General features: G+C 40.3%; 1 protein-coding gene, 2 long non-coding RNA genes and 2 pseudogenes across 9 annotated transcripts; all 5 read left to right on the top strand.

Annotated features, from left to right (window-relative positions):
- Positions 1-1,919: 1,919 nt before the first annotated feature.
- Positions 1,920-4,450, top strand: LOC148916782 (cysteine proteinase inhibitor-like; annotated as a pseudogene). The gene is made up of 2 exons (XR_016126713.1): positions 1,920-2,383; positions 3,609-4,450. The product of XR_016126713.1 is annotated as a cysteine proteinase inhibitor-like (transcript).
- Positions 4,451-8,200: 3,750 nt separating this feature from the next.
- Positions 8,201-8,838, top strand: LOC148916781 (uncharacterized). Its single transcript, XR_016126719.1, has 2 exons — positions 8,201-8,504; positions 8,597-8,838. It is a non-coding gene; the product is annotated as an uncharacterized LOC148916781 (long non-coding RNA).
- An 879-nt stretch (positions 8,839-9,717) lies between these two features.
- Positions 9,718-14,815, top strand: LOC103343611 (putative disease resistance RPP13-like protein 1 pseudogene; annotated as a pseudogene). Of its 2 annotated transcripts, none has more exons than XR_016126709.1 (2): positions 9,718-13,767; positions 14,587-14,815. The product of XR_016126709.1 is annotated as a putative disease resistance RPP13-like protein 1 pseudogene, transcript variant X1 (transcript). The 2 variants fall into 2 exon arrangements; XR_016126710.1 differs by having other exon boundaries at positions 9,718-13,762; positions 14,587-14,726.
- A 23-nt stretch (positions 14,816-14,838) lies between these two features.
- On the top strand, positions 14,839-22,519 carry LOC148916780 (uncharacterized). Of its 4 annotated transcripts, none has more exons than XR_016126715.1 (7): positions 14,839-14,970; positions 15,058-15,356; positions 15,674-15,784; positions 20,969-21,478; positions 21,603-21,720; positions 21,811-21,861; positions 22,094-22,519. It is a non-coding gene; the product is annotated as an uncharacterized LOC148916780 (long non-coding RNA). The 4 variants fall into 4 exon arrangements; XR_016126717.1 differs by having other exon boundaries at positions 14,841-14,970; positions 20,969-21,124; XR_016126714.1 differs by having other exon boundaries at positions 20,969-21,720.
- A 1,942-nt stretch (positions 22,520-24,461) lies between these two features.
- On the top strand, positions 24,462-25,899 carry LOC103343800 (cysteine proteinase inhibitor 12-like). The gene is made up of 3 exons (XM_089051719.1): positions 24,462-24,735; positions 24,808-25,182; positions 25,583-25,899. The coding sequence occupies exons 1-3, from the start codon at positions 24,499-24,501 to the stop codon at positions 25,718-25,720; spliced, it is 750 nt and encodes a 249-aa protein (XP_088907845.1). The 5' UTR covers positions 24,462-24,498; the 3' UTR covers positions 25,721-25,899.
- The last annotated feature ends 152 nt before the right edge of the window (positions 25,900-26,051 follow it).

The following is a 26,051-nucleotide window of genomic DNA, read 5'->3' as shown; positions in this document are numbered from 1 at the left end:
ATGTTATATTATGTTTTATATTTTTTTAGCGGTGTAGCTTCCCAGCCATAAATAAGATGTTCTTCCCCAATGGTAATTTAGCCTTTTATCTCTCTATTAAACAGCTAGATGTTCTTCCCCAATGGTAATTTGCCCTTTTATATCTTCTATACATTTTTTATGACCATTTTATTTTTTATGATAGTTGAACCAAAAAGATCCATTCTTTTTGGTTGTCAGTGAGGATCTTTTGCAATTGGGTTCAACTCTTTTTCATCTTGGGACAACATTAATTTCAGTTGTAGAAAAATTACATAGTAGTTATGAGAAGAAAAAAAAACATGTAGTTAAGACTATTGTATATTAAACAACATAATTATTTTGGTGTAATGGAATGAAATTTGAGTTCAATTTACTTGTGAAACTTTGGGGATCTTGAATGTATTATTTTGCTATATTATACAAGAAAAGAATATAATGGGGAATGGTAGTAATCGAGTTGAATTTAATTGAATTGAATGTTGGTCAGATTATATGTGAGACGTACACTGTCACAATTTTCATAAATATATGAGGAACAACTCCCCACAATTTTCATAAATATGTGAGGAACAACTCCCCACTGGCGCTTGTGAAATGTCACCAATGCACCTTGTCACCGATAGATACAATAAGTGACGAAAGATGTCTTGTGCAAAGGTACTATATGTGACAAAACATTCATCACATATAGAACCTATATGTGACGAATCGTAAATTAGTCACGTCAAACAATCTGTGAAGGGGTATAGGTGATGAACCTTGTGCGAAAAATCGTCATATATCAGCGTGTGAATTTACATGTTTAAGTGCGGCTACTCGTCTTCACAAAAGACCTGATTTCTTGTAGTGATTCTAGAGTGCACATTCCATTGTTAGCTGCAAAATTGAAACAACAATATGTTATTCTAAAGTCATAGTTTTGTTGTTAATGCCAACGACAACAAGGGCAACAATTACTGAGTTTGGTGTGAACCGGACAACCAAAGGACCACAACCATTTTAAAAACACCATATTCAACATACAGAACCACAGCCAGGATACGGACATAAAGCACACTCTACAGTCAATGTAGCAAAAGCCAAATCCAATCCACATCCACATACAAGAAAACGATTCCTTTACCCTTACTTTAAACATAAAACAACCAAAAAGCCGAACACAAACACAGAAAAAAGAATCTTTATAAAGAAATCACAGTTCCAGACAAGGACAACTCATCCATTTCATCCATTTCCAAACAAAAACAACATAAAATGCATTATACAAGCCCTTACCGTATTTGGGAGTCTTTCCCACAGCAGGAATTTGCTCATTATCGAACTAGTGATTTCCCAAAATCTCAAAATCCCAAATCAAACCCCTAACCCAAACTCCCAAATTGAACTCCAAAACTAACATTGAGTTACACTCTTCACCAATTGGAGACTACTTTTACTACTACGACATCGACCAATTGACAACTCGCATTAGAATCCCTTCCACTCAATGGTTATTGCGGGAAATGAGAGGGCTTTCTCAAAAAGTGGACGTATTTTGGAGGGATTTTGGTTTTGAGCGATAGGGTTTTTCAAAAAGTCACATATACCCTTCAAAACTCAATCACGTGGTCATCGCGTGATCGAAAGTGAGAATCTATTACGAAAGGACGATTTTGGTACAATATAAAAAGTTTAAGGACGTTTGAATTGAAAATTTTAGTTGACGAACCAAAATGATAATCGAGCGATAGTTGGGGGATCATTTAGGTCATTAACCCATTTTATTTTTATAAATAATAGGGGTGTTTGTGAATTTTTTTTGGGTTTGGATTTTTAAAAATGGGCATACCAAACAGATTTTTGGGACAAATCCGTTTTTGAGTTTAAAAAATTTGATCCAAATAGGATAGGCCCTTACTGACTAAGCAAAGATAGATACTCAAAGCGACACGTGCACGTATACAAAAAGACTCCGAGCAGCGAAAGAGATAAATTCCCATCCGTCCTACAAGTGTTCTCCGGCGAAATTGAAATCGAAATCATCTTCTTCTTCCTCCTTGCGTCTGTTTATGCAACTCAACCTCTTCGTCTTCTTACCTTTCCTTGCATTCTCATCCTTCGCAGAAGAATCAAATCCCTCCCAACTCCAAAACATGGCCACTCTCGGCGGAGTCCACGAATCCCATGCCTCCCAGAACAGCCTCGAAACCGAACACCTCGCTTGCTTCGCTCCATCTGACGATCGAGGATCAAGTGGTTGCTGGAACTCTGCTCCATCTGACGATCGAGGCCATCGATGCCGGAAAGAAGAAGCTTTACGAAGCCAAAGTCTGCGTGAAGCCATGGATGGGCTTTAAGGAAGTGCAGGAGTTCAAGCACGCTGGTGAGTGCGAGAAATTGATTTGCTGATATTCTAAGATCAACCTAACATTCCAATTCTTAATTTCCTCATCCTTGAATTTAGCAGTATTTTGTGTTGGGCTGAGATATGCATGAACATAGAATGCACTCAAGTAGCTATTAGAACTGGCTTTTCAGAATCTGACGCGGAACAGAAGTATGAGAAAACACATGAAGGTAAACCTCTGTTTATCCTTTTAACTTCAAAGCTGGACTCTGTCTTAAAGACAGCCATGGATTGTGACCTTAAACCTGTTAAAGTTTGTCTAGAAATTCAATTTCCTCGTCCTGCATTGAAAGATTATAGTTTTAGGGACTAACTGTCCAGAATTGAATTCATTTCCAGAACAAATATTTGCCCTCAATTCTACATTCATTTTAAATCTATGTGATCCGAACTTGCTCATGTGAGTCTGCATGAAAGTATAAATCATTGTTACATCTTTGTAAACAAAAATATAAAAGATATGTTCAGTCAAATTTCATTCAGTACTAAGGAGTACCAGTATCTGTCAACAACATGTACCTCCAGATTGATGAAAACAATTGTTTAAATAAAAATCTCCTTAAGTATCATTCCAGATTTGGATGTTTTTCTCATCCTACTGTTTCATGGGAGCAATGTATATCTGGGAGGGAGGGATTTTGTAATTTGTGAATCCATGCTGAGGAATGTTCTTATTAAATTGATTCATTACAAATTGTCAGATCCTTGCTGAGGAATTAGTTTCTTCTTATCTGTTAGGTTGTGAATCATACTCCATTTTATGATTTCATTGGAAGTACTGCACTATTACTTTAATTCTTGTTTTTTTTTTTATAACATTAGTAGCCCTCCTCCTGTATTACAATTTGGTACAAACTGTGCCAAAGAACTGTATTTTCTAGCCACGAGATGGATTCGAGCCGCCCTACGAATTAACTGTTAATAACATAACTGAATGTTGGTTGTGGCTTAAATGGAAAACAAGAAGCATCTGCATGCTTAAATTGGATATGAAACAATATTTATCCAAGAAGAGAAGAAATTGTGATGTTATTTCAGTTATTTCTTTCTTCACTTTATTTATTTGTTTGTCCTTAGAGGTGTATTTCATTGACCAAAAAACTGCATGATTATTATTATTATTTTTCAATTTATGCCATATATATATATATATATATATATATCTTTGTAAGTCTAATGTTTAAATGTTACTATATTACAGATAAAGCTCCAGAGAGCAGCTGAGGATAATCCAAAACCAAACAACTGTGTTTTTCAGCATCCTTCTAGTTCACAGCTCCTTTTTGTACAAAGGGACAGCTGAAATAATGAGGAAGCAGGAAAGCCTGTGTTGTGGATAAAATGTTTTGTTTCTGTCATATGTTTTTGCATTCCGCCGCAGTCACTTACAGGATGACTTCTCCTGTCAACGTTTTCCCCAACCCGGGTTTGATGAGGGAATCCTTTTTCCGTTCATTAGCTATGACAGTAGAGGATGTTACAGAGAGAGTTTTATGGCTCGTGTTATTTCCTCTGTTTTTAAAAATAGCCCAGGTACGGTTCTAAAATAGTCTTTGAAGCACTGGGGCTATCATTGTAGCGGAGCCCTGTGGTTTTCCCCGTCTTGAATTTGTAACTTCATCTTTTCCTTTTGAAGCAAAAGGAAGCAAAAGGAAGTTCATCTTGTAATCTTAATTAGCTTAGAGCAGATATAAATTAGCTTAATCATCTCATTTCTAATTGTATGCATTCAGAAGATTAAGAATTAGCTTAAGATTACGAGATGAACTTCCTTTTGCTCAAAAAGAAAGTTTTAGCTGCATTCTTGGGACAATCCACGAGGGAGAGCAGATATATGAGGTGATTAATGTCAGTGATACTGGAATACCACCTGGCACCTGCCAGGTATCAAGACATGTAGTATTATAACCTATTAAACTGAAAATGATCGGGCTTAGGAGCATCAACAATCATGCTTTTTATTTTATAGTTAAATTTAACTAAACATATTATAAAGTTATTTTAACCATACTCCTTGCTTTAAGGAGTTATAAATGATTTTAATATTTTTTATTTCAATTTTTGAATAAAGTGTAGACATAAAAGCAATAATAAAAAGTAGTTGGTATTAAATATAAACAAAAGGAAGAACTTGAAACCATGACCATATAAAAATTAGTTGGTATTAAATATAAACAAAAGGACAATCCACGAGGGAGAGCAGATATATGAGGAGATTAATGTACTAGAGAAATTATACAGTTGTATTGAAATATCACGTGTCACTTGTCAGGTATTAAGACACGTGGCATTATACCTATTAAACTGAAATCTAACGTTTGCTTCATAACAAAACGTTAACTGGGTCTAGTTTAGTGGAAAAATGTCTTGACTTCTAAACTAATAGTCTCAAGTTTCATACCCCGTACCTTGATAGTTTTGTGTTGTATTCAAACATTTCAGTCATTTTTGACGTATGAGTTCCCACTACAATGACCAGCCTAGTCAATCACTCCATTAACACAATGACCAACCTACTCAAATCACTTTTGATAAAGTTCATAAAAATAAAAGCTTTATTTACCAAAAATCTTCTAACAGATGGTAACTTTTCTTTTTATAATTCATGCTCCTCAATAATGGACGACAGCTTTATGAATTATGATGAGCCTGACCGTGTGGGTTCCCCCATGTTACAAAAGCATTTGTTTTTTTGTTCATTGAGGATAGGGGTGGGCATTATTACCGAAAACCCGACCGAACCGCCCAAACCGGACCGCCAAGGTGGTTTGGTTGTTTTTATGAAAACTTGAAGAATCGGTAAAAAAACCGGCCGAACCAGCCATGAACCGGTTGGACCGGTTTTAATTAGCTACAACCCGCAAAAAAACCAAACCGGACCGAGTATTTTAATTATATTATTAAAAAAAAAAATACGCGTGTCAAGCGATGATCGTCGAGATGAAGGCATTTCACGCTCGTTACCGGATCGAGCGGAAACCTAAAACTTTGCTTCGATTTTTTTTTCTCCATTTCGGCTCTTCTCCTCTCAGACTCACTCTCGCCGTTGCCTCTCTCAATCAATCTCGGCTCTGCCTCTCTCAATCACTCTATGCTCTGTCTCTTCTCTTCCTTCTCACCCGCTTTCTCTCTCTCTCTCTCTCTCTCTCTCAGCCGATTTTTCTCACCCAATCTCTCAGTCACTCAGTCTCTCAGTCACTCTCTCTCTCTCACCCGCTTTGACTCTCGTCTCCCTCAACCAGTTTCGCTATCTCTCTCTCTCTCTCTCAGCCACTCTCGCTCTCTGTCAGCGGCTCTATCTCCGTCTCTCTCGCTCTCTCTCAGTTTCAGGTATTAATGTGTAAACCCTAATTAAAATGTTAGGGATTTGACAATTTTTGTTAATTCTATTTATCTAATCTGACATTGTTGTGATTTTTGGTGGACAGAAATGATTTTGGAATCATAGGAAGGAAACGATTGGCTTGGTGGACAGAATTGATTTTGGGATCATAGGAAGGAAACGATTGGCTTGCTCTAGGTAATTTCTCTGATCTAACTCTGTTGTTGTTTGATTTAATTCTGGTGTTGTTGTGATTTCTAGTAATATCTAGGATCATAGAATTGATTTTGGGACATAAGTGATTTTTTGTTGCTATTTGATTTATTTGTTATTTTCTGTTTTTGTTCAATTTATTTTTGGTGTTGTTATGATTTCTAGTAATATCTAGGATCATAGAATTGATTTTGGGACAGAAGTGATTTTTTGTTGCTATTTGATTTATTTGTTATTTTCAGTTGTTGTTTTATTTGTTTTTTGTGATTTCATTTTGCATTTTGGAAAATTGCATCATTGAATAATAATGTGATATTTGTATTTTGGTTGCTGCTTTGGCAGATATGCAATATTGATTACATGCTTATTGTTTTTGTTATTAAAGCACCAAATATTTGTATTTTGTAGGGTATTATTAATTTAATGGAAGCAGAATCTGAAACCCCTGTTTCAACTAACCCACCACCACCATTAGCCCTTCCACCATTAGCCCCTCCACAATTAGACCCTTCACAATCAGCCCCTCCAAAATCAGCCCTTCCAAAATCAGCCCCTAGCACTTTAGGAAAACGAAAGCCTTGTAAGAAAGCTTCGGGGGTTTGAGATCATTTCACAAAGATAAAGTGTGAGGATGAAACTAGTGAGGCTAGATGCATATGTAAGTATTGTAAAAAGGACTATGCATGTGATGGTAAAAGGAATGGTACATCCACTTTGTGGCACCATTTGAGAAGTCAATGTAAGAGTTCTCCATTGAGACATGAGAAAAGACAAAAAGTCCTTTCATTTGAGGGCCAAGCGAAAGGGGGTAACCTAGTAGCACATGCATTTAGTAAAGAGAGATGTAGAATTGCATGTGTTAAGATGATTATTCGGGATGAGCTTCCGTTTAGTCATGTGGAAGGTATTGGGTTTCGTGAATTTATGAAGGAGGCACAACCTAGATTTGATTTGCCATCTCGTACAACAATTGCTAGAGATGTGTGGGATCTCTATCAAGAGGAGAAAGCTAAAATCAAGAGTGTCTTAACACATAATGCACAAAGAGTCTCTCTTACCACCGACACTTGGACGTCCATTCAAAATATCAATTACATGGTTCTCACCGCCCACTTCATTGATGATGATTGGGTCTTGCATAAGAGAATCCTTAATTTTTGTGTCATTCCTAATCATAAGGGGGATACAATTGGTAGGCTTGTGGAGGCATGTTTGAATGGATGGGGAATAGACAAAGTCTTCACCATATCGGTTGATAATGCTTCATCTAATGATGGATGTATTAGCTACATGAAGAAGAGGTTAGAAAAGTGGAATTCACTCATAGGTGATGGTAGTTTGTTGCATGTGAGGTGTTGTGCACATATTACAAACTTGATTGTAACCGATGGAATAAAAGAAATTCATCAATCTATTGAGAGTATTCGCAATTGTGCTAAGTACATTAGGGGTCATCCCAACGGTTAGAGAAGTTTAGGGCTTGTTTGGAGATGGAGAAGGTTGATACTAGAACCATGGTTCCTTTAGATGTGTGCACAAGATGGAATTCAACTTACATGATGTTGGAGAGTGCTTTGAAGCTCCAAAAAGGTTTTGAGAGGATGGAGGAGGATGACCCAAACTTTTTGGGGTACTTTGAGGAGTATGAAGTTCATGGTAAGGAAAAGAAGAAAAGAGTTGGGCCTCCAACTTCTTTGGATTGGGATAATACAAAGGTATTTGTCAAATTTTTGAAGAAGTTTTATGATGCTACTTTGAGGTTTAGTGCATCAAAAACCGTGTCTTCTAATGCCCCACTCCATGAGATATGTTCTTTTTTGGAGGAGATAGACACAATGATGAATGTTGATGATGTTGTTATGTGCAAAATAGCAACAATGATGAAGAAAAAGTTTGATAAATATTGGGGAAATGTGAATAACATCAACAAGTTATTCTTTGTGGCGGTTATTCTAGATCCTCGATACAAGATGGAGTATGTGGAATTTTGCTTGGGTGACTTGGTGTCCGATGAAAATGGGGTTAATGACATGTCATTGGAGATCAAGACACTTTTACACAACTTGTATGATTACTATAGAAAGCAAAATCCAACTGCTGCCCAAGTATTTCGTGGTAATGTAGAGAGTGAAGGATCATTGCATGTGAACAATGATGCTACTAAATCATCAAGGTTACAAAAGTTCTTGAAGTCAAGGAGAGATAAGGATGTTGTTGAGATAAGAAATGAGATTGATAAATACCTATTGGAACCTCCCGTGAATCTTACCGATGATGAGTTCAAATTGCTTGATTGGTGGAAGGAGAATGCTACAAAATTTCCAATACTTTCCAATGTTGCAAAAGATGTATTTACTGTCCAAGCATCAACTGTGGCTTCGGAATGTTCTTTTAGCACGGGAAAGAGAGTTGTAGATCCCTTTAGGAGTTCATTAACTCCAAAAACCGTGGAGGCATTGATTTGTTGTAGTGATTGGTTAAGGGCGGAGGAGTTTAGCTACTACAAAGAACCCGCATTGGATGAGTTAGATTTCTACCAAGCTTTGGAAAAAATGGAAAAAGGTTTTCTTTCTTTTCTACATTAATCATAATTTGTAGTTTCTTTGTGTTATTAATTCATATGTTTACTAACTATTTTTTCTTTCTTTGTGCAGAGGTGCAAATTTGATTTGAATATGAAACAACTCATGGAATTGTATGTGTATATGTAATGGACATTTATTTGTTTTTATTTGGATTTTCGTTAGAACTTTGCAAATTGTGATTGAGATTACTCTCACAATTTGCTATGGACTGTATAATATTAATTTTTGTATTTGGACGTGTGGTGGATGATGATTTGCTATGGTTTTAAGGTTTTTTGAAGTATTTGAATGATGAAAATTTTAGATATGCAGAGTTGGAGATTCTGGAAAAACTGTACAGGAACTATCAAAACTGGAAAAACTGGAATTGTTGTACAGGAACTGTCAAAACTAGAAAAACTGGAATTGTTGAAAAATCTGACCAAAAAACTTAATGGGCTAGAAAACTGGAATATAAAAAAAAAAAAGCCCTAAAACTGTTGCTTTTGTTGGGCCTCGGCAAATACCCGAACCGAACCAACCCGGCCCGACACATTCGGGTTTCGACCAAACTCGAAAATGGGCCTAAAAAAGAGGTCCACGGTTTTGCATTTGGGCCTGCAAACGACAAGGCCGGTTGTCATTGTTTGGGCCCATAATCGGCCCGACCCGACCCGTGTGCAGCCCTAATTGAGGATGTCTAACAAAAGTCCAAAAGTTTTAGGCAGTAATAATTTCACTCGACGACTCCCAACTCCAAGTAAATAAACATCAACCCAAATTTTTTTTTTTAGTCGAAATTTCAGGGATTAGAGGGAATGCCAAAAGAAAATCGAAGTCATTGATATGCTATAAATGAGGAAATATTAATTAAAAATAAGGGACTTAATGACATGCTTGAAAATTATCCAGTTGACTTATTTGAAGTCTAGTGGCAAATACTGTAAATATGTAGGAATATTATGATGTTTTATATCTTTAATTAGAATTTGAGTTTATATATAGATTTCAAAATTAATAAATTGATGTCAAAAATGGACTTTCAGGGTATATCAAAAATTAAGCCTAAAAGCTTTATTTACCAAAAATCTTAGGACACAATAATGGACGACGGCTTTATGATGAGTCTAACCGTGTGGGTTCCCCACGATACAAACGCACTTGTCTTTTTGCAATAATATATTCTCACGCGAAGACTCCAGAGTCAATGATACTGAGAGCAACATAAATCTCAACTTCTCACCAGCCTAATCCTTCGCTGCAAAACTTGCTTCAAATCTGAACTCAAGTCCAAATCCTTGCAAAGAATCGAAACATGGCTTTGGTTGGAGAGGCTATTCTCTCTGCCTCCGTGCAGGTGCTGTTTGACAAGATTGGTTCCAGCGAGTTCGTGGACTTGTTCCGGAGAAAGAAACTGGACGAGTCGCTTGTGAAGAAACTGGAGATAACGTTGTTGAGCCTTAATACGGTGCTTAATGACGCGGAGGAGAAGCAATTCCTGAACAGCTACGTGAAAGAGTGGCTTGATAAGCTTCAAGATGCTGTCTTTGATGCGGATGACCTTCTGGATGAGATCAATGCTGAAGTTCTGCGATGCAAGGTGGAAGCTGAATATCGAACCGTCAAAACTCAGGTGTGGAACTTCCTCTCTACTTCTCTTAATCCTTTTTATCAAGGCATGAATGGTAGGATTCAAGAGTTGTTTGATAGATTAGAACACCTCGCAAAACAAAAGGATGTGCTTGGCCTGAGAGAAGGTGTTGTTGGGGGGAAGGTTTCTCAAAGAACTCCAACAACTTCCTTGGTGGATGAATCTTGCGTGTACGGTAGGGATGGAGATAAAGAAAAGCTGATGAACCTCTTGTTATCTGATGAAGCAAGCAACAAGGACGTATCTGTCATCACCGTAGTGGGAATGGGCGGGGTTGGCAAGACAACCCTCGCTCAGCTCCTTTATAATGATGACAAAGTGAAAGAGCATTTTAATCTTAGAACTTGGGCTTATGTTTCGGAAGATTTCGATGTTACTAGGGTAACTAAAACCCTACTTGAGTCAGTCAGTTCAAAAGCTTACGATAATAAAGACCTGAGTTTTCTTCAAGTTGAGCTAGGACAACAAATAAAGGGCAAGAAATTTTTATTTGTGTTGGATGACCTTTGGAATGAGAACTATGGTGATTTGAGTGTCTTGCAACGTCCTTTTGCATCCGGGGCAAGTGGAAGTTGGGTCATCGTGACAACACGTAATGAAAGTGTTGCAGCCCGCATACGCACTGTTCCGATTCACTTTTTGAAACAGCTGTCCGATGAGGATTGCTGGTTGTTACTTTCAAAACATGCCTTTGAAAATGGAAACTCGAGTGCACGTCTGGACCTGGAAGAAGTTGGTAAGAAAATTGCTACTAAGTGCAATGGTTTACCTTTAGCTGCAGAAACACTTGGAGGCCTCTTGCGTTTCAACACAAATTATGAGGAATGGAATAGCATACTAAACAGCAATATTTGGGAGCTGCCTCCTGAAAAATGTAATACAATTCCAGCTCTAAGATTGAGTTACCATTATCTCCCAACTCATTTAAAACGATGTTTTGCTTATTGCTCAATTTTTCCGAAGGGCTATGAATTCCGAAAGGAAGATATTGTTCTACTTTGGGTGGCAGAAAGTTTAATTCCACAAGCTGAGAGTGAGAAAAGAATGGAAGGGCTCACTAAGAAATACTTTGATGACTTATTATCACGATCATTTTTTCAAAAATCAAGATATATGAAATCAAAGTTCACAATGCATGATCTCATCAATGACTTAGCTATGTCTGTGGCTAGGGAATCCTGTTTGAGATGGGAAGGAGGCGAATCACATGAAGTTTTGAAAAGAGTTCGGCATTTGTCGTATGCTAGAGGGCAATTTGATTGTGCTGCGAAATTTGAGCCATTATATGAGGTTAAGAATTTGCGAACCTTCCTACCTCTAAGATTACAATATCCGTGTTATGTAAGTAAAAGGGTTTTACACGAGTTATTGCCAAATTTAACATGTTTACGGGTGCTAACATTGTCAGAATATGATAATATTGTTGAGTTACCCAATTCTATTGGTAACCTCATTCATTTGCGTTACTTGAATCTCTCTAATACTGGAATCAAAAGGTTACCTTCTATAGTTTGCACTCTTTATAGTCTACAAACTTTACTATTGGCAAGTTGTTGGTCTCTTTTTGAATTGCCTGCAGACATGAGAAAATTGATTAATTTGAGGCATCTTGATTGTAGTGGAACTCAAATTGAAGAGATGCCGGTGCAAATGGGTAGACTAAAAAGTTTGAGAACATTGACTACTTTTGTTGTGGGGAAATCTACTGGGTCGACTATTGGCGAATTGGGGGAGTTGTCCCATCTTGGAGGAAAGCTTTCAATTTTGAAGCTTAATAATGTGGTTGATGGTAGGGATGCCTTGCAAGCTAATTTGAAGAACAAACAAGATCTCAAGGAGTTAGAGTTGGCATGGGGCTCCAAAGATGCCGATCATTCCGAAAAGGTGAAAGATGTAATTGACAAGCTCCAACCTTGCATGAATTTGGAGAAATTGACCGTCACACTTTATGGCGGGACCAGCTTCCCAAACTGGTTGGGAGACTCTGCCTTCAATAAAATAAAAGTTATGCGCCTTGTAGGCTGTCATTATTGCTTCGAGTTGCCACCGCTTGGACAGCTACCTGCTCTTAAGGAGCTCTTCATATGTGAGATGAAATTTCTTAGGACGTTAGGTCCTGAGTTGTATGGTCAGCCATTTCAGCCATTTCAATCGCTGGAGAGGCTGGAGTTTGAGGAGATGGCAGAGTGGGAGGAGTGGGTACCAAGTGGAAGTGGAGGTCCAGACTTTCCTCGTCTCCAGGAGCTGATTCTAAAAAAGTGTCCAAAGCTAAGAGGAAGCTTGCCTTGTGATCTGCCTTGCTTGAAGAACCTTATCGTGAAGGGGTGTGGGGTTTTACATGATCAAAGGGCCACTGCTACTACTAGTACTAGTACTAGTCTCAACTACAATTCTCTTGAAAGATTGAAAATAGAAGATGGATGCCAAACAGGTCTGTTATCATTACTAGAGACAAAGCTCCTATCCCGACTTTACATTCTAGATTTTAATGACATACAGTGCTTGCCCAACATCAATCGTCTTCAAAGATTGACTCTCTGGAATTGTCCAACGCTGACGTCGTTCCCTGAAGATGGCCTACCCACTTCGTTGACATCACTTGAAATATTCAATTGTAGGAGATTAGAATTCCTACCTCAAGAGATGTTGGCCAAATTAACATCACTCGACTATTTGGAGATACGTAATAGCTGTGATTCAATGAGGTCCTTCCCTTTGGGCATTTTTCCCAAATTGACGACACTTACTATTGTGAATTGTGAGAATCTGGAATTGCTTTGCTTGATTGAAGAAGAAGGAGCGGTCGAGAATCTCAGTCATCTCAATCATTTATGTATCTCAGGCTGTCCAAATCTGGTGTGTTTTCCCCAGGGAGGATTGCCCACCCCAAAACTGACTTCGCTGCAAGTTAATAGATGCGACAAGTTGAAGTCATTACCTGAACGCATTCACACCCTCTCGGCCCTTCGATATTTGGAAATAAGGGATCTTCCAAATCTGGAGTCAATTGCAGAGGATGGGGGTTTGCCTTCCAACCTCCGATATTTTACAATTGAGAATTGTGAGAGACTGAGGGCTTCATCTTCATCAGTGGGAGACTACTGTAACTGGGGTCTGCAAGCACTTGTCTCCCTTGAAGAATTTAGAATTGGTGGCAGGGGAAGTGATGAAATCTTGGAGACGTTGCTCAAGCAACAGCTGCTCCCTACCACTCTTCACGCTCTCAGCATATATTCATTAACAACTCTGAAATCTTTGGATGGAAAGGGACTTGCACACCTTACTTTTCTTCGAAGTCTATCTATTACTGAGTGTAAAAGTTTGGAATTCCTGCCAGGAGAGGCCCTTCAACACCTCACTTCTCTTCAAAAACTCTATATTAATGACTGTCCGAGTCTCCAATTCCTGCCAGAAGAGGGTCTACCGCCATCTCTTTCTTTTCTGAGAATCAACAATTGTTCTGCCCTGGAGAAAAGGTATCAGAATAAGACGGGACAAGATCATTGGGCCAGCATATCTCACATTCCTTGCATCCGGATAAATGATGAAGTCATCATATGATGATACCACCTCTCTCTCTCTCACATAGAGACAAACAAACTCTGGTCAGGTATGTACTTCAAATAACCGCTTTAACTGCTTTTCTTCTAATTTAATACATAAACTGAAATTCACTATCCAAATAAACCGAAATACACATTTTAACAATTTTTATGTCAATTGCCCCAAATTTGCCATCAATTTTGCATCCAATTAACCTTTGCAGTTGCATCGAATGCTTCTTCCCAGATCATGCTCGCTCTCTACTGTTCAGCACATTTTTTTTTATTTAATTCATATTCATTTGTTCAGCCCACTCTGTTTAAATTTCGTTCATGTATTGTTAGGATGTTTAATCTCTGTTTTGAGATTGTGTTAACTTGTCCCCTGTTTTGTAATGTTTTTTTTTTCCTTCTAATGAAAGTACGTGTCAAATCGAAAGTCGCAATTAGATCTTTTTGTGGAAGATCTGGAGGTGTACTTTCTAGCACTTTAAAAAAAAAAAAAAATCTTACATACTGCCATGTACATACATACCAAATGGTTTTGTTCAACTGAAAAGATTGACATGGTAAATTTATTCAAGTAGTATAAAAACCTACATATGCCATCTTCCTTCATACAATTTTTGAAAAGTGTTCATTCATCCCATTCTTCTTCAAAAATTATACTAGTCGCATGGTTCAAAGGAGGCAACTTTCCTTTTCCCCATCTCCCTGGTCCATCTGCTGCTTCATTATCTAGTACTAGTAGCTTGTTCTATATGATTGTGTAGATATGCATATAATATCTTATCTGCAAATGATATTTTTTTTCCATCCCACAAATCATTCCTTCAGCTACAAAGTTCTATTTGATGAGACTTGAAATGTTGGATGTGTACTTGCAGACTTGAGAAACTTTCCCATGTTTGGAGGTCAAAGCAACTTGTGTAGGCAACCATGCCCGAGGAGAGTTTACCATTGTATATGGATGTTTGTATTTCTACAAACAAATTGCGGCAAAGAAGGGGAAGGAAATGTTCTCAAGGTGGAGCTCTAGCAAGAGACCAGCATTTGGACAATGCGGTAAACAGATCTCAATCTAACATAACAAGCATCACTGCCATTCATGATTCGGTAATCTTTCATCATAAAAGTCCTTTCCCAACGTAATAACTTATGAAAACGTCATTTATGAGTTTCCTCCCCTTCTGATGTTAGCCAACTCACTCCAGCCTTCCTGAATAATACATACCACAAATTTGAGATACTGGGCAATAAACAAACAATTTGTCTGCACTCTCCCTGATTTATTTTGCTTCCCCGTTGTTGTAATAGATAACATCCATGCCTTCTCATCTGATTTACTCATTTGCCAGAGTGGGAGGAATGAAGACCAGAAGGCCGGTGTCCAGATTTTCCTCATCTCAAGGACCCGACTTTAGACAAGAGTCTGAAGCTAAGAGGAAGCTTGCCTTCTCATCTTACTTGCTTGAAAGACTTAGCTTGTCGTCCGGGTGTGGTGTGGGGTTCTACATGATGAAAGGGCCAGTACTACTTGTAACATGGAATTAGAAATATATGATGGATGCCCAGGTCTGTTCTCGTTACTAGAGACAAAGTTCCTGTTTGTGCTCCTATTTGATACGACGCCATTTCCAATTCAAAAACTTTTCAGGTATGTTAAGAAAGTATTGCACAACTAGATATTTATGATTCAAATTCAAAACAAAGCACAAATTGGATTCATATAAATGTACCTAATTGCCATGCCATTGTTTATAACATTTGATAATTGAATATGCATCTTTCAGTGTCGTCCCCTTTAAGTTTTTAGTGTATCAGTTAGTCTCTTTCATCTCTATTTTCTTGTACATACTTGTTGGTTGGAAATTAGTTTTCAGAAGCTACATGAGTTGGGGTTAACTAGAGAAATTAGTTTGTTCATATTCTAAGATGAATCTAATGATCCAATTCTTAATGTCTTGAACTTAGGAGTATCTTGTTGAGCTGAGATATGCATGAAAATGGAAAGCAATCGAGTTGAAATCCTCACTGGCTTTTCAAAATCTGATGAGGAACAAAAGTATGAGAAAACACATGAAGGTAAAATTCTGTTGGTCCTTTTCTGTGCCTTTCACATCCGAAAGGTTTGCTTGCTGCAATTAATCGAACTACAGTTCCATTTCATTAGAATTTTTTTTTCTTTGTTGTATCTGTTGATGCTCAAAATGGTTAGGCCAAGATTGAGTCCAACTTAGTGATGAGGTGTGATGGATGATGAATCAAGGTGAGGACCTCCAGCATGCATGTGAAGACTTGGGCAAGCGATAAATGTAAAGGAGACAAGATATACGTGGTTCACCCTTAATGAATGGGCTACGTCCACGGAGAAGTATGTTCTCATTATAATAGTGTATGATTACATTTGTACATGGGGTTGGACCCGAATATAAAGATAACAAGTGAGATGCCCAGGTCAGGGATCTAGAAGAGAGTCCCCAACCCTAGCTCTGAGACCCGGATCCTCCTCTAAGTGGAGAGAAGAAGTCCCCTTTTCACATGGATACTATTCCCTATTTATAGGGAGGTGAAAGTGGGAGATTTGTGTAGATTTCGATGTGGGACTTTGCACAAGTCACTGTGGTGGTGACACGTGTCATGGTGTTGATGCTCTTGGTGCTAGTTGCTTTGATGCTGGATATGCTCGGTTGATTATGGTGTAAACATTAGTCCCAAGTTGCGGTCAAGTGACTTACGGGTTGGGAACTTGTAGCTTTACGTGATCATGACCAGAGCATTCGGGTTCAATGGGAGTCGTAAGGCAGTCCTAGTCCCCCAAGTTGTCAAGCTAGAAGTTGTGTTAACACTTGGAAGGTATGATAAAAGCTGTGTTAGCCTTAGTGTTTGTTGGTATTTGGGTACCTTGTAAAAGAAAAGTAGACTTGGGTTTTGAAGCTTCAATAAGAAAATTTGTGGGCCTTAGTGTTTATGACCGGGTCCCAGTTGGTGACAAGTGATGGTTTGAGTAGAAAAGGCACAGGTCCCAAAGATTGGCTGAAGCTTGAAGGAGAAAAGAATATGGGCTTCCACTTTTTTTTTTTTTTGTGGCCTTGTGTCATGGGTTTTCCTCTAGTGCAGGCCCAAGACATTCCCCCTCTTTTTTATTTTGCTAACACTTATATGGGCCCATGATGGTTTTGTCTTGGCCAAATAGCCTAGGTGGGTGTGGGCTTTGTTGGCAAAGGGTTTCAAAGTATGTCAAAGGGGTTTTGGTGGGGTGTGTAGCCATGCCCATGGATTAAACAATAGCGGCCAAGCACTGCCCAAGCTAAGTTTTGGGAAGGTAGTTTGAGCAAAAAGGTTTGGGCCTTTTTGTTGGCTTAGGTAAGTGAAGTGCTAGGTTTAAAATTTGTGGAAGTGAGGCCATTTTGAGAAAAAACAACGAAAAAGTGGGTGGGAGTGTTAGGACCTTCGGCGGGAGTTAAAGTGGGTGGGTCTTTCTGGATAGCCTAGCTCGTGAGCCTCGGTTCTTCTTGGAGTGTCGGCAAGCTTGGATTGGGGATCGTGATTTGTGAGCCTTCTCTCAAAATCTCACGACACTTGCCGTTGACAAGTTGTGTTGGTGTGTGGTGGCTAAACCGTCAGGCCTTTGGGTCTCTTGAAGAGTCGGAGCGAGGCCTCGGTGAGAGAGCTGGGACCTGTATTCGCAGTGAAGGCTGAGTTCGGTGGTCTTAGGAGCTTTCGAGGTGAGCCTTTGTTTTGAATCCATATGGACCTTGTCGTTCGGCAAGTTCTTCAATTGGAGCACAACTGAGCTTGGCAAGGTGGGTCAAAATAAAGTTTGGGTATATCGTTCGGCTCGTAGCAGTTTTGGCTTGATCAAATCACTTGGCGTTGCTCTGCATCCTCAAGCTTGAGCAGAGGTCTTTGCCGTTCGGCAAGGACATGGGAAGGTTTTGGTTGTGAGCCACGGCTTCAGGTTCGGACACTGGCATTCGTTGAAGTTCAGTCCCCATTCTTCTTCCACCTAGCCCCTTTCTTGAATCGGAGGTTCTTTGGACCCTCGAATTGGTGTTGTTGTGGTTAAAGCTTGGCGGGAGTAGGTGAAGCTAGAACTTGGATGCAGGTAGGTGAGTTTGGGCTAGGCGCTTTCGGTGGTTGAGCATTTGCAGCTTTTCGCTTTTGAGGTTCGTCGTTTCTTGTTGCATGACCCTTGCCGTTCGGCAAGGATTTCTGATGGGTGAGCTTAGGGCACAGGGCCTTGGCTGCCAGAAGGCTGTGAGGTCTCACAGCGTGGCGATCCGGTTGATACGTCTTGAAACCGTGGTGAGGCTTAGTCACCGACCTCGTCTTGGTCGGAGAGGTGGGTTGTTTGGCCGAGTTTTGGTTGGTGGGTGTCTGGTCATTTTGGATGTGAACACAGGGTGTCTTGAGCATTTGGGCTGGTTCGTGTGATTTGTTCTTCAAGGGCGGTGTCTGCGCTCGGCAATGTGAGAACTCTTTGATCATTAGTGGGCTTTTTCGGCAAAATCTGGTTTTGTGAGCATGTGTGAAGCAGTTGTGATCCTGCCCGAGCGGCAAGGTTGGCTCAAGTTTTCCGAAGATCTTGCGGGGTGAAGTTTCAGACCTTGGACCGTGAGTTACCCCATCATCTTTGGTTCAACCCTTGCCGTTCGGCAAGGGGTGATTGGGAAGTTTTGTGGAGGCCTTGGCGTCGGATCTAGGAGCTGGACCTTCGGCAAGTAGGAAGGAGCTGGGTACCGAGGGTCTAGGCTCTTAGTGGTTCAGCAAGCTTAGTTTTGTGTTGTGCTTGGACAGCGGGTGTCTTGAGTTATTATAGCGGAGGCCATTTGGCAGTGAGGCTACACCTTGGCGAGAGCAGTTGGGCCTTCTCGTGAGGCCTTGGCGTTAGGGTGAGAGCTGAAATTTGGGTGGGCAATTCAAGTCTAGATTTGGAGTTAGGCTGGCTTTATGCCTTGATGTAAAGGGTACAAGTGTGAGCCTCCATTTTTAGAATGCTCCTTGCCGTTCGGCAAGGAGGCGAGATGATTTGAGGGTGGCTAAGGTCGGGTTGGCAAGAACCGCAAGGAGGTATTCTTGAAGGAGTAGGATCGGCAAGACTTGTGCAGTGACCGGGTCTCAAAAGCGATAGGAGCTGGGTTTGCAATTTTGAAGCTCCCATTTTCTGGGCAACCTTGCCATTCGGGGGTAAGCTTGATCAAATTTTTCGAGGCCCTTTATGTTGATTGTGAATCAAAAATTTTGGAGGCATCTGAAAGTGTGTTGTCTTCGTGGGAAGGACTTGGGTCCTTAGTTCTTGCGAGGAGTTGGGCTCTTGTGACGATAGCCTAGGTGGATGGGCCCCTAAAATAAAAATAGGAGGTGGGGTCCTAAAATAGAGCTAGGCACAAGGTTTAAGTGGAACTTCTTGGAGTTAGCTTGCTTGACAAGACAAAATTTGGGGGAGTGTTGGTGTAGCGGACCTTGAGTCAATGTTGGACCCAAATTTTATATATGTTGGGTCTTTAATTTTTGCAGAGTCCAGCCCCCAAATTGGGTGGGCTCGTGGGTTGGAGCTGGGTCCTTGAAAGCAAAGCGGTATGGGCTGATCTGAAAGAATAGATGTCTTGGGGCTAGAAGGTGAGCCCTTGGAGATTTTACGCCTCTTACTTTTCTTTTGCAAGTGGGGTGAGCCACGGGTTTTTGTAGGTGTGGCAGATCACGAGACTTTGTGCTTGCATTTTGGCCTGGAAGTTTTGGCAAGAGTGGGCTGTCTGTGGGTTTTGTGAGGCCTCACGGGGTAGGTGGGCTATGCAAGGTAGGCACAAGTAGAATTCCTTGGTGGGCCTTCCCGTTGTTGCTAAGCGTTTGTAGTAAAGTTTGGGCCTTAAGGACGGACTTGGAATCCCACAGTGGGCCTTTTGTTGAGGTAAATATTTTCTTTCGGACCCTTAAGCATGCTCCAATTTTTTCAAGCAACCCATTGCCGTTCGGCAAGGGTGGATGTGATATAATTTTGTGATTTCCTACCTTTGCATGCAGGTTTGTTTTTGGAGAAGATGTAAAGTGTCACAGGGGAGTTGCTTTGTTGAACTTGGAGCTTGGGCTTTTGGCGTTTGGAAGGTCTGGAGGGAAAAGAGGCTAGCTCCAGTGCCTGCGCCAATAGAGGTCTTGACTTCTCTCCGTGGCATGGGGTGCTTTTGGAAGTGAGTTTCATGGACCTTCCTTCGGATTGAAATAATGGCTCGTTCCTAGCCATGCAAGCCATGCAAAGTGGTACTCTAGTTGAATTGGGTACCTGGGCAGCTATTATTCATATGCAATATTTATATGTACGAAGAGAGATCTTATCTTGTGGTGAGGATGTGCGTGGGCATCGCCTCATAATGACGACGTGCCAAAGGCATTGCTTGCTTTGAATGATGATGAGGTGCCTAAAAACATCACCCAAGTGAATGATGACAGGTGCCGAAGGCAACACAAAGCTGGCATGTTGTAAGGCATTGTGACTAGGCACGAGGTACGGAGGCAACACAAAGCTCGCATGTCGCAAGGCAATGTGGCTAGGCGGAGGTGCGAAAGAGACACAAAGCTTGCGTGTCACAAGGCGATGTGACTAGGCGAGTCGGAGGCAACACAAAGCTTCGCATGTCGCATGAGGCAATGTGGCTAGGCACGGAGGTGCCGAAGGGGACACTGAGCTTGCTTGTCGGCGATGTGACTAGGCACGAGGGTGCTGGAGGCAACACAAAGCTCGCATATCGCAAGGCAATGTGGCTGGGCAACGGAGGTGCCGAAGAGGACACAAAGCTGCGTGTGCAAGGCGATATGACTAGGCACGAGGGTGCTGGAGGCAACACAAAGCTCGCATGTCGCAAGGCAATGTGGTTAGGCACGGAGGTGCCGAAGAGGACACAAAGCTGGCAACACAAAGCTCGCATGTCGCAAGGCAATGTGGCTAGGCACGGAGGTGTCGAAGGCAACACAAAGCTGGCATGTCACAAGGCGATGTGACTAGGCACGAGGGCGCCGGAGGCACCACAAAGCTCGCATGTCGCAAGGCAATGTGGCTAGGCACGTGGAGTCTGAAGACATCTCTCACCGCTGGTTAATGGCTGGGTGCCGAAGGCATAGATCATGCCAAATGATGGCTGGGTGCCGAAGGCATCGCTCAAGCCATATGATGAAGATTGTATGAGTGCCGAAAGGCACCTTGAAGAAGGAGAGAACGACATAAGCCTTTGTATCGATTCCCAGGACGGCGCAAATGATGCTCAAAATGGTTAGGCCAAGATTGAGTCCAACTTAGTGATGAGGTGTGATGGATGATGAATCAAGGTGAGGACCTCCAGCATGTATGTGAAGACTTGGGCAAGCGATAAATGTAAAGGAGACAAGATATACGTGGTTCACCCTTAATGAATGGGCTACGTCCACGGAGAAGTATGTTCTCATTATAATAGTGTATGATTACATTTGTACATGGGGTTGGACCCGAATATAAAGATAACAAGTGAGATGCCCAGGTCAGGGATCTAGAAGAGAGTCCCCAACCCTAGCTCTGAGACCCGGATCCTCCTCTAAGTGGAGAGAAGAAGTCCCCTTTTCACATGGATACTATTCCCTATTTATAGGGAGGTGAAAGTGGGAGATTTGTGTAGATTTCCGATGTGGGACTTTGCACAAGTCACTGTGGTGGTGACACGTGTCATGGTGTTGATGCTCTTGGTGCTAGTTGCTTTGATGCTGGATATGCTCGGTTGATTATGGTGTAAACAGTATCTCTAGACTCTCTGCGTAAGATTCCCAATGGAAGCCCTCCTTCTTTCACTTGTTAATTCTTAGGGAATAACAATTTTACACTCTATTTAAATTTACAACGGAAGAAAACTAAAGCGCATTGCATGCTCTTTTATGGTAGAATGACCTTATCATCTTCCAACAAACTCGAGAAATGCATGCTTTGATGTGTTGAAGTTGAAGATTTCGAGAAAGAATGAAAGCTGTAGCAGAAAACATAGGGCTGAGATCTCTCCAAGGTATTGCTCCACTCTCTCACAATCTCTGTTCCTTGTATTACGAAGCTTACAGGATTACTCATTACTGACCATCATCACATGATCTTGCAGATGATTTTGGGGAGGTTTGCCAATTGACCTTAGTGAAATCGAAAAAGAAAAGTAAGTTTGCTTTTTTATATTTGAAAGTTGGCACCTTTGTTTATATTCTTTGCATTAGACCGTTGCTCGGAACCATCCATCTTATTCTTTTTGATAATTTACAAGGTCCCTTGACGGCAGTGGAAGGGGCACATGTTTTTTAGTAAACGGATACTTAACGACAGCAATAAACTTAACATCCTTATTATATGCTTTCTATTAGCTCTTTGATCAGAGCTATCTTGTCCTGCAGATAGTTCATTTGTGTTTGGAGGGGCAGCCTTCATCTGATCTGACCACATGGAAAAGCTCTCTGTGTTGATGAAGAATTCTTCATCTCAAACAAGATAAACTGATGTTAAACACTGGGGGCACGTCTTTGTTTGGTTTTCTTGCAAGAAAAACAACGTTAAACTGATGATAAACTGATGTTAAAGCTCGTATTGTTGAAGTTCAATTTCCTCTTGTCCCGCATTGAAAGATTATAGCTTTGTCTATGAATTCTTCAAGGACAGCCAGTTTGATACTGATTGTTGTTTCCAACAAAAGCTTTGTCTCTACACATTATAGCTTATTCGTCGAATGTTACATATATTCAATGTTTCCATACATTTCAAGAATTTTGACAAGCAAATGGTCATTCATTGAAGTTCAATATGAAATCTTCTGAGGTTGTCTATGCTATGGGATAAGCTGCTCATGTTACCATTATTTCCGTGTTCTGTTTTTATAGATTGTTATGACCCTTCTGTTCCTTGTTCCCATGACAATCACAATGTTATGCCTCCACTTAAGCAAATTAGAAGACACTTTGGAGTTGGGATATTAAAAGTAGAATGCTACATGCACAACTGATCATAACATCTCTTAAAAATTTTGAGCGTTAACAAGTAAATAAACATGCACTTAAAAATTAAAGTAGTTGTGCATGGAAATATATTGACACTGACTTTATTTTATACCTTCTCTTTCTTATTTCCGTGAGTGAATGTATGTTTTGCTTGCTAACGCTCAACAATTTTAAGACAAATGCTAATCATACCTCGGTTCAATTTGTAGAAATGTCAGCTGAACTTATACCTCAGTTTCAATTTGTCACCTTAAAGAAAAATTTAAGAGAAATGTCACTTTAATTTTTCAAAATTCATGATTTGTTGTCTGACTTTAACATTATCCAATTTTCCATATATTTTAAGGGTATTTTAATCTTTCTATTTTCAAGGGTATTCCAAACATGGAAAGTTCATTATAAAAAAAATTGTATATCTTTTAAACAATTAAAATTGAAAAAAATAAATAAATCACCTTCCCGATCCTTGTGTGTCACCGACTGCTCCAACCAACTTTGCCCACCTTGAAATCCATTCCCCTTCTCTCTTCACAGACCCTTCCTCCATTTCCTCTTTCCTCTACCCCTTCCTCCTCTCTCTACTATGGCACACCTAGCTTCCACACACAAATTCCCTTAGCCCACCCAAATTGAGTCCACCTTCTTTTTTCTAATTAAAAAAAAAATTAGACATCCTCAATGAACACCATAAAAAAGTTTAGACATGCTCAGAGAGAGAGTGGAAGGAGAATGATAGAAATGGGAGAGGGAGGCGAGAGATGGGGAGACGGGTAGGGATGGCAATAATACCCGTCGTGTCGGGTCCCCGGCCCTAACGGGGAGTTTTGGAAATCGGGAGATAGGATCCCAATTTGCAAAATCCCTGACTGGGGATGGGCCGGGATGGGATTGTTATCCCCATCCTCGAACCCGGCCCGATAAGTAATATATTTATTTATAATCAATATATATATATTAATATAATATAATAAACAAAGTTACCCTAGAGACTTAGATGGATTTATTGTGCTTACTAAAAAGTTTCTAAAGATTTGGATAGAAATTGTGTCCTCCTTCTTTGCCTTGTTGAGTTATTATTTTAACAAGAAATATCTTGTGGTGGTTGTTTTTAAAATTTCACAATAATGTGATTGTGCTTTATAAAATTATTTTAACAAGAAATATCTTATTAAAAACCGGGGATTGGGGCGGGTATATGAGGCACTTCCCCGATGGGGACGAGGACGGGGATTCCCGAAAAGCCTAAGCTGGGATTGGGGCGGGGATAGGGACGGGGATGGTGGCGGGGCAGGGTTGATATTGTCATACTCGGCCCCTAACCGGCCTATTGCCATCTCTAGAGGGAGAGAGAGAGAGAGAGAAAAAAACTATAAATTATATATGATTTTTTGTTTTTAATAATGGGGTGTTTTTGAGTTTTTAAAAATGAGCCTACTAAATTGTTTTTTATGACTTTGGACTTAAAATTTGTTTCTCAATTTATAGAATTGAATCTAAATAAGATACCAAATAGACCCTAAACATGTCATAAGTTTTTTTTGTTCTGAACAAAAAGAGTATTTTTTTTCTAAGTTGGTTTGGGTTTTTATTTTTGTTTTTGTTTGCTTACAGACTACGCTTGAATTAAAGAAAAAGAAAAGAGTACATAGAAAAAGGAAAAGAAAAAGAAAAGCTTACCGACTAAGCAAAGAAAGATACTCAAAGCGACACGTGTATGACACGTATACAAAAAGACTCCGAGCAGCGAAACAGATAAATTCCAATCTGTCTTACAAAGTGTCAGAAACCCAAACACAAAACAAAAGCAGATGAAATTGAAATCGAAATCTTCTTCTTCTTCTTCCTTCTTGTGTCTGTTTATGCAACTCATCTTCTTCGTCCTCTTACCTTTCCTCGCATTCTCATCCTTCGCAGAAGAATCAAATCCCTCCCATTTCCAAAACATGGCCACTCTCGGCGGAGTCCACGAATCCCACGCCTCCCAGAACAGCCTCGAAACCGAAGACCTCGCTCGCTTCGCCGTCCAAGATCACAACAACAAGGAGGTCTTTACTCTTTTTTGCCTTTTAATTTCTACAATATTATGCTGGAATTTCAATTAATTGAAAATTGTGCAGAATGCTCTGCTTGAGTTTGTGAGGGTGGTGAAGGCGAAGGAGCAGGTGGTTGCTGGCACTCTGCACCATCTGACGATCGAGGCAATCGATGCCGGAAAGAAGAAGCTTTACGAAGCCAAAGTCTGGGTGAAGCCATGGATGGGTTTTAAGGAAGTGCAGGAGTTCAAGCACGCCGGTGACTGTAATGAAACGCCGTCGTTTACCCCTTCCGATCTTGGTGTTAAGGAAGGTGGGCATGGTCCCGGGTGGCAATCTGTGCCGCCACACGATCCTCAGGTTCAGGATGCTGCAAATCATGCTGTTAAGAGCCTCCAGCAAAGGTCTAATTCTCTGTTTCCTTATGAGCTTCAAGAAGTTGTTCACGCTAAGGCTGAGGTTTGTGCCCTTCCCATTTCTTGTGCTCTTTCACTTCTTATTGGGTTTTTGGGGCAGTGTTTGGTTGTGCTGAATTGGGTGTTAAAAATCAATTTAAAATGCATTTTGGAGAATTGGGGTTCGGTGGGTTAAATTTGGTTGTTTTCAATTGGGTGGCAAGGAGAATTGGGTATTGGAGGATAGGTAATATTTGATTGAATTGAATTGGTATTGGGGTAGTCTTTAGATGGTTCAGAAGATTGAAATGCATTTTGTTGTTTTTAAATGTGCATTTGAACTCAAATTGTTCTGTATAGTGCACAGGAATCTTCTAATTTCTTCTTTTCTTCATTTGTTTCTGTTCTGAGATCAATGGGTTTGTACTGATTTGCATATGTTTGAACTGTCTGTGTGAGAGCAGGTGATAGAAGAACATGCCAAGTTTAACATGCTTCTGAAGTTGAAGAGGGGAGACAAAGAAGAGAAGTTTAAAGTTGAAGTGCATAAGAACAATGAAGGCGCCTTCAAACTGAACCAGATGGAGGCAGATCACTCCTAGTTAAGATATAGCAAGTTTGTAGCAAAGCAAATGTTCTGGAACTAACTGAGTGTACAATTGCTTTGGTTGCTGTTTGTATAACTTTTTATGCCCTGATACCAACACTTAGGTGTGTGGTTGTGTTTTCGAACTGTGTGTGTGTGTATAATAATGCTATTGCTACTTATCTTTTCTTTCAATTCCCCTCACTCCTGGAATGGCTTCGATTTGCCCATCGCATTCTCGTCCCTACCAACCATAACAAAGTTCTCTATCCCTACTCCTGCCTCAGACCGCGGAGGGATTCTTACTCCCCTGCCTAGGTAACCTTTCGACTGCTGTCGACCATTTC

This window comes from Prunus mume, linkage group LG5 (genome assembly GCF_029339155.1).
Source record: "Prunus mume cultivar Tortuosa linkage group LG5, ASM2933915v1, whole genome shotgun sequence".
NCBI lineage: Eukaryota > Viridiplantae > Streptophyta > Magnoliopsida > Rosales > Rosaceae > Prunus > Prunus mume.
This window is presented reverse-complemented; position numbering and strand designations above follow the sequence as displayed.

What these genes read in the sequence shown, in the direction of transcription:
- LOC103343800 (XM_089051719.1), top strand. Translation starts at nt 24,499, where the DNA reads ATGAAATTGAAATCGAAATCTTCTTCTTCTTCTTCCTTCTTGTGTCTG. An exon ending in AAGATCACAACAACAAGGAG is followed by an intron (nt 24,736 to 24,807) that starts GTCTTTACTCTT and finishes AAAATTGTGCAG; the next exon opens with AATGCTCTGCTTGAGTTTGT. An exon ending in TTGTTCACGCTAAGGCTGAG is followed by an intron (nt 25,183 to 25,582) that starts GTTTGTGCCCTT and finishes GTGTGAGAGCAG; the next exon opens with GTGATAGAAGAACATGCCAA.